The sequence below is a fragment of the Lampetra planeri genome, chromosome 21 (genome assembly GCF_965212315.1).
Source record: "Lampetra planeri chromosome 21, kcLamPlan1.2.h2, whole genome shotgun sequence".
Classification (NCBI taxonomy): Eukaryota; Metazoa; Chordata; class Hyperoartia; order Petromyzontiformes; family Petromyzontidae; genus Lampetra; species Lampetra planeri.
The window spans coordinates 10,507,221-10,515,387 of record NC_136127.1 but is presented as its reverse complement, the minus strand read 5'-3'; the positions used below and the strand labels follow the sequence as shown (position 1 = coordinate 10,515,387).

The 8,167-nt window shown below is 50.3% G+C and overlaps 1 protein-coding gene across 1 annotated transcript; it reads left to right on the top strand.

The window, feature by feature from the left end:
- The first annotated feature begins 377 nt into the window (after nt 1-377).
- Nucleotides 378-7,112, top strand: ADPRH (ADP-ribosylarginine hydrolase). The gene is made up of 4 exons (XM_078603960.1): nt 378-816; nt 3,664-4,070; nt 5,166-5,526; nt 5,984-7,112. Exons 1-4 carry the CDS (start codon nt 806-808, stop codon nt 6,405-6,407), a joined length of 1,203 nt encoding a protein of 400 aa, XP_078460086.1. The 5' UTR covers nt 378-805; the 3' UTR covers nt 6,408-7,112.
- Nucleotides 7,113-8,167: the final 1,055 nt, after the last annotated feature.

The window sequence follows — 8,167 nt, the reverse complement described above, 5'->3', positions numbered from 1 at the left end:
AGTGACGTCGAAGGGAGGGGGGCCCCGCGACGCGATGACGTCACACACCATTTAACAGTGACGTCGGGTGGGGTCTCGCGACGCGATGACGTCACACACCATTTAACAGTGACGTGGGGGGAGCGAGGCACGCGACGCGATGACGTCACACGCCATTTAACAGTGACGTCGAAGGGAGGGGGGCCCCGCGACGCGATGACGTCACACACCATTTAACAGTGACGTCGGGGTGGGGCCCCGCGACGCGATGACGTCACACGCCATTTAACAGTGACGTCAGGGGGAGCGAGGCACGCGATGCGATGACGTCACACGCTATTGAACAGTGACGTCAGGGGGAGGGGGGGTCCCCGTGAAGCGATGACGTAGCGCGCTGGCGCGACTTCCCGAACCGCATCGCCAACGTCGGCACGCGTGACGTCATTTATGGACGCCCCCTTGACAAGGAAACCGCGTTGTCCCATTACTTTGACTCACCACACACTGACTGACGCGGTGCAGTGCAGTTCCTGCGGCTACGTTGATTACGCAACCTCGAGTTGACTAACGAGTTGTGGACCAATGTCAATGATGCACGGCCACACCCAGCAAACATCCTCCCGTTCTCGCCCTGCGACACAAAGACGCTGTCGTGGTTGTTAGCGAGCGCCTATTATTATAAAGGTGTCTCTCGCACACACAGCCTAGCGAGCGAGTTACCACTGCTGCGTTTGATTTGACAACACACACACAGACACGCACGCTGCTGCTGCTGCTGTTGGCGTAGCGAGTTAGCAAGGTTTGTGGTGCCGTGAACGTGAGCCGAATGCTTCGAAGGTAAGTTCGGGAGTTTGCAGTGTGTCTCTCATCCAGCAGTGGATTTACAAAACAGAACTGCACGTGAACACGGATAATGTTGGTGGAGCGGTGTGCGAGACGCTTTGTATGCAGAAGGGCGTGGGTTCGATCCAGTGCCGGATTAAGCTCATGCGGGGTATGTAGCATATGTTATGAAGGGGACATAAATAAATAAGTAATATTTTTTAAAAACTTGTTTTAAAACACGCTTTAATGAAATGTACCGTACGAGTAATGGCAGAACTCCACGACTCCAGGAAGTGGCCCCGAGGCTTGCCACAACCTAAGGGGATGTGGCTAATTACAGCCAACGTCAGTTGAGCGTGGACAATTAGACCCAAGCCGAAACATAACATAAAAAAAGATTGTTTAATTTATTTTTTATGATAGAATATAGTATTGTCATCAGTATGACATAAGTATACCAAACTCTTTGGTTCTTTCGGTAAAAGTCACGTAGGTATAAAATCAAATAAATCGCGACGTTTCGGGCGTAAGACAAGCGTCTGTCATCAGGTGGGAAAGCATGGTCTGCTGCTGATGCAGACTGTTTTAAAGGGTTTTAAATGGGTGTAGCTTAAGGGTCATAAAGAAGTGACCGGGGCTAGTGATGTTAATGTGAGAAATTAGGCACGGAAGTGGCTATGTTAATGTGAGAGATTAGCGTGATATTAATGTGAGAAATTAGAGGGCACGGAAGTGGCTATGTTAATGTGAGAGATTAGCATGATGTTAACGTGAGAAATTAGAGGGCACGGAAGTGGCTATGTTAATGTGAGGGATTAGCATGATGTTAATGTGAGAAATTAGAGGGCACGGAAGTGGCTATGTTAATGTGAGGGATTAGCATGATGTTAACGTGAGAAATTAGAGGGCACGGAAGTGGCTATGTTAATGTGAGGGATTAGCATGATGTTAATGTGAGAAATTAGAGGGCACGGAAGTGGCTATGTTAATGTGAGATTAGCATGATGTTAATGTGAGAAATTAGAGGGCACGGAAGTGGCTATGTTAATGTGAGGGATTAGCATGATGTTAATGTGAGAAATTAGAGGGCACGGAAGTGGCTATGTTAATGTGAGATTAGCATGATGTTAATGTGAGAAATTAGAGGGCACGGAAGTGGCTATGTTAATGTGAGGGATTAGCATGATGTTAATGTGAGAAATTAGAGGGCACGGAAGTGGCTATGTTAATGTGAGATTAGCATGATGTTAATGTGAGAAATTAGAGGGCACGGAAGTGGCTATGTTAATGTGAGATTAGCATGACGTTAACGTGAGAAATTAGAGGGCACGGAAGTGGCTATGTTAATGTGAGGGATTAGCATGATGTTAACGTTTGAAAAGAAGGAGAGTGGCCTCCTCAGCGAGGGAGTGCAACCCAACGGGTGTAATCCAAAGGGCCTGTGAGCATGAGATATTCTAAGAGAGAGGCATAGAGAGAGACACACAGAGAGTCGAAATAACAGCTGACATGGGCAGGTTGGATGGAAACATCACAGTCAGTTAAGACTTTACCTGGTTAATAACGTCCTTCCAACGGTTGCTCAGTTTGTACCCATCCGCTCGGTTTTCTGTCAATAAAACAGGAAGTGTTAAGATGCTCAAACACCAAATAGATATCTTTTACAAGGCGTTCAGTCTGCATTAACTTGCTCTGATAATTATCATACTGAAAAGGGCATTGTCTTTGAAACTGTTCCCCGCATGCGAAGCGATATTTATCCGACGCTACAAAAGCATCCTTATCCACGCCAGTTCGATACGATACACTTCGGGGGCCGGCGGGAGGAGGGTCTGGCAAAAGAGTTGCTTTTAAATCTGGTCACGCTGTGTCACCTATTATTTACCTCGTCTTGAAATCGCTTGCTGCTGAAATGATGCACTCTTCGGAAATGCCTGGCGGCTTAATGGGTGGTGTAAGAAATAGTTCATATTTGTGTTGTTGTTTTTGTTATGCGTTGAGAGAGGAGAACGATACATTCTGTCTGCTCATTACTTATATTCTGCACAATGACACAAACTCATATTTGGAGTGATTGACTTTCAAGCAGAGTTAGAGAAGTATTGCGTACGTACGGTACATTCAATGCGTGCAGTCCCTGGCCTGATCAAAGCTTAGTTGCGTGACTGATGTGTGGTGACTATTATGCCTGTGATGGTGATCAATTGTCACGATTCAATTAATCGTGATTCATTGTTTTTTTTACTTCATACGTTGGCCCTCACGAACAATATTACGATTCATAATGACAGTACTAAACATATTGCGGGGCAAAAGTGCTTTGAGGCCACTTGAATGTTCATGGGATGTTGGCTATCAACAACAAGGCAACTCCTATGACTAATTGGGAATGGGACGCAAGCGTAGGATTGATCACCCTGTCGTTGGCCGCCTTTGGGGAGGGTGTATAGTATGAAAGGCCGAAACACCCTAGGAACCAAAGGTTCACTACTGACGATGCGCTCCCCAAATTTCACCAGGCTCACTGTTCATGAACTCTTGGAAGTGCTTGCACAAAGGATAGTAACATCTCATCCTGTGTTCTTGGAATATGATTCTCAATATATTTGTCATTAGGAAGCCACTGGTGCTATGCACTTTTAAATCATCTCCATGGAAAATTTATTTATTTCTAACTTTTTTTTGTATTTAGTTTGTTTTCCTTCCCCCACATCTCCGATTAGCGCCGTGGGCTACGTACGGTGCGAAATAATTTCAACATGCATATGAGTCAATTTGGGAAATCCAATTTTCCCCTCTAATTTTTACTTGCCATTTCGTTTCGTGCTCTTTCTCCTTCGCCGCCGTTGGTTTCACCAGCCTCAGTCGGCTTTTTCAAACTGCGGGCAGACAGACAGACGACAGCACCGTTTTCCCTCCACGTGGAGCTCGGCAAGCCACGGGGATGGAGGAGCGATACGTCGCCTCGATGGTTCTGAGCGGCGTCGGCGATGCGCTGGGCTACCGCTCCGGCACTTGGGAGTTCTGCCGCAGTGGCGAAAAAATCGCGGAGGAGCTTGCCGCCTTGGGCGGGCTGGCCAGCCTGCACCTCACCCGTTCCGGCGGGTGGCCCGTGAGCGATGACACGGTCATGCACCTGGCCACGGCGGAGGCGCTGGTAAACGCGTCCGCGAGGGCCGACGCCGTGGGCCCCGATGGACCGCTGTACCCGGAGATCGCGCGGTGCTACAAGGCGTGCATGAGTGACATGAATGGACGGGCGCCAGGTACCTTGAATTTTTTTTTAAAATAAAGATATATTTAAAAAAAATGTATTTCCCCAATTCCATCGCAATACCTTTCATGCTAACTAACGACCGTGATGCCACGTGCGAGACGTACTCGTGCGGACGTATACAGCGGCACATCAAGGACGGCAGTGACATCAACACGACGCTTGTTGCCAGGCTACAAGCGCTTTGAGGACACTGGACGTGTTATTGAATCTCAACACATTTGTCAATAACACTGCGGCCTTTAAACAGAAAGGCAATACGGTGTTATGTAATAGGTGACGATTGGGGTAATGGACCTTCTTCAACGCACATACATCAAGGGTCATTGCCACGTAACTTTGCGTTTAATAAAAAAATATATCCTTTGAAGGCCATGGTTTTGTTGATATGCGTGTCGAATTTTGTCGTTAATTTCGCTTGTGCACCACTGATCATTTAATTGTAAAGTGTTGAAGGCTAGTAGGAGGTAACGAGACAGTTACCCGGGTGGTGTGGTTTGGCTGAGATGGCAATGACACGACCACAAAAAACAAATATAGCCTGAACAGACTGTTGGGGCAAGTGCTGTTAGCGAGCACCAGAGGTGGGACAAAGTCATTGTTATGCAAGTCCAAGTCGAGTCGCAAGTCATCAAATTCATGACTCGAGTCTGACTCGAGTCCAAGTCACATGACTCGAGTCCACATCTCATAGGTGGGACAAAGTCATTGTTATGCAAGTCCAAGTCGAGTCGCAAGTCATCAAATTCATGACTCGAGTCTGACTCGAGTCCAAGTCACATGACTCGAGTCCACACCTCTGGCGAGCACCTATGAAGGCCGGCAACAGTACACGTGGGGGGTGGGTGGCCAGCACCACGCCTGGCCGCCTTTACCTCCCAAATGGCGATATTTGCACACCGCACCAGGTACTCATTTGAGGCCGAGTCGACCTAGGAGGGGAGGCCCAGGACCGGTTCAAACACACACGCGACTCTTATCGGTCGCGAGCGGAAATCGAACTCGGCTCGCCGGGTTCATAGCGCGCCGCGCTAGCCATTGTGCCACCGCTCCCCACGACCGCACGCACGCACGCACGCACATGCAGGTCTCACGTGCATGTCGGGAGCCCGATCGCTGCGGCCGTCCGTGCGGCTGGGCTGGACGACGCCGTTCAACCCGCACGGCGGCGGCTGCGGCGCAGCGATGCGCTCCATGTGCGTGGGGCTGCGCTACCCGTCGCCGCGCCGCCTCGCCGAGCTGGTTGCCGTGAGCGTCGAGTGCGGCCGCATGACCCACCACCACCCCACGGGCTACCTCGGGTCGCTCGCGTCGGCGCTGTTCGCCGCGTACGCCGTGGCCGGCAAGCCGGCGCGCGAGTGGGGCGCCGGGCTCATGGCCACGCTGCCGCTGGCGGCTCAGTACGTGCGCGACGCCGGCCGGGACGTCGACGAGAACCTCGCCGCGTGGTGAGTGGGAAATTCATCGCACGACAGCCAAACGCGTGGCCTCTTGCGACAGCATTTGCGTAAACCGCTCTTGCTGCCATGCACCGGTGTCTCGAGTGATTTGTTTGATCCACGGATCACAGGGTGGGGGGGGGGGGCGACCACGGGGGTAGCGCCTTTCCTTTCAGGTCGCACTCCACTTCGGCATAGGCTAACAGTAGCGCGTTCGCCGCTTATTGCAGAGTTGTTCTTCCCTGTTTTTGTTGCCCTTTTTGTGACCCTTCCCCCACACTTCCGATTAGCATGGTTGGCTATGTATGGTGCGATAGAAGTTCAACATACCACTACCACTCACCGCTCATCACCACCAATGATCACCACCAGCACAACTGGCCTCCCACTCGTCACCTCCACTCGCCACTCATCGCCAACACTCGCCACCACCGCCACGACTCACCCGCACCTCCTCTCATCCCAGGAGCTACTTCGAGGACAGCTGGCGCCGATACCTGGACATCCGCGGAATCTCCGACGGCGCGAGCGAGCCCTCGTTCCCGGCCGCTCACGGCACCGTGGCGGGGCGCGACGCCTTCTACAAAACGCTGAGCCACAGCGGCTGGGCCGGCGCCAGCGGGCACGACTCCACCATGGTGGCGTACGACGCCGTGCTCGCCGCCGGCGACTCGTGGAGCGAGCTGTGCGAGCGCGGCGCCCTGCACGGCGGGGACAGCGACTCGACCGGCGCCATCGCGGCCTGTTGGTGGGGTGCGGTGTACGGTCTCGCTGGCGTCCCCGCGGGACACCACCAGCAGCTGGAGTACCGCAGCAGGCTGGAGATGGCCGGGCGCGAGCTCTTCAAGCTCGCCCGCAAAGATTGCGGCGATTCGGGGGTGGGAGTGTGAAGCGGCGGTGGTCGGTTGGTGGTTTGGTGGTGGTCACTCCGTACGATTCCTGAAAGTGAGATTTCCCCTTCGTTCACCGCTGATTTACATCGCACACTCGAAGGGGAAATTTTACTCGAGATATTTTGCGCGTCTGACTTTAATGGCGACCCGGAAAATATTGTATACATGAAACTTGCACACCGCAACCAATATTATTATAATAGTACTACCTTTTTTGCCCGTTCAAGGATGGGTGTATATTGCAGTAAATCTAATGAAAGGGGGTGGCCTCTTTTTCAGTGACGTCACGCACGGATGTAGCACTGTGCTGCGTAGATTTATTTTTTACCGTTGCATTCTGTAAAGAAACGTCATATTTGAAGCGACTTTGCGTAATAAATAATTCAGCTTGACCTCTGCGTTCGTGTAAAAATCCACCCGCATGAATATTAAGGAGGGGGGGGGGGTGGCCCTCATGTGGAGTGACGTCACGTTGGTGATTATAATTATCGTAGGTAATTGATAATTTGGTACATTTCCGATTCATCGCTTGTTGCAGAGTACCACGGTTCGAATCTATCGGCCATCGCGGTTATGTCTGTAGGTATATTAACCGTAAATCGGTGAGCTGGTTGATTGTTTACTTGCCGTGGGAGATTGGTGGAGGGTGGCGGAGGGGCGGTGTGTCATGTTTAACACTGAAAATAAAAGTGCAGCCTTGCATACAGTTGTGTATGTGTGTCTGGTGGTGGCCCAGCAGTAGCGTGCTGCGCTATGAATCCGGCGAACCGAGTTCGATTCCCTCTTACGGCCAACACCAATGACGATTATCTCAACCGGTCCCGGTCCTGGACCTCCCCTAGGCCGACTCAGCCTCAAATGAGTACCTGGTGCGATGTGTACGCATTGCCACTCGGGAGACAAAGGCTGACAGGCGTGGTGCTAGCCACCCACCGCTCGTGTGCAGTGCCAGCCTTTATAGGTGCTCGCTCATAGCACTTGCCCCAAAAAAGTCTATTAAGGCTATATGGGGGATCTTTATTTGTATTGGACCATACCACGCCACTCAATGCGTCACCTCAGTCAAATGTCGGTGGACTGATCATCCACTCGATCATCCACACCAAACGACTAACCGAGTGTTTTCGTGATGATCAGTTTCCCGAATACTTAATAGTTGTTGCTCGAGTATAATTCAGCCGCATGAAGAATGAATAACCCAAGTGTGAAGGGGGAGGGAAGGCGTTTATTACACTGGTCAACAAAAAAAAAATCATTTTTTTGTGGCCTGGACTTTTGAAGCTGTTTTAGACTAATTTCAGGGTGCTGATTCCAAATCTGATCTCAGATTTGCTCTATCACATCTCATTTTTATGCTATCGGCATACCCCATTTTCATAGATTTTACCCGAAATTAACTCCCGTCACTTATGATTGCAAGTTGTTGCGAGTCAGTGACTGCTTTAGTGTTAAAATATGGTGCTGTATTTTTAGGATAGTGTGTTTATAATAAAATTGTATGTAGATATCCACATTTATTTAATATTTTCTTCTGCAGTTTTTATTGAAAATGCAATATTTGACATCTCAAAAACCTGATGTGATAGACAAAAACTGATGCCAGATTTGGAATCAGCACCCCAAAATTACCTTACAACCGTTGGAATACCTTGTGCCAGAAAAAGTGTGTTGACCAGTGTTATGGTCGCTAATCACCTCTAAATGGCGGCTTGTGATTGGCTGGAGCGTCTCTGAGATTTCCCCTTTTCGCCGTGACT

Coding starts and splice junctions, on each gene's coding strand:
- ADPRH (XM_078603960.1), top strand. Junction 4,071..5,165: donor CATGAATGGACGGGCGCCAG/GTACCTTGAATT, acceptor ACGCACATGCAG/GTCTCACGTGCATGTCGGGA. Junction 5,527..5,983: donor GACGAGAACCTCGCCGCGTG/GTGAGTGGGAAA, acceptor CTCTCATCCCAG/GAGCTACTTCGAGGACAGCT.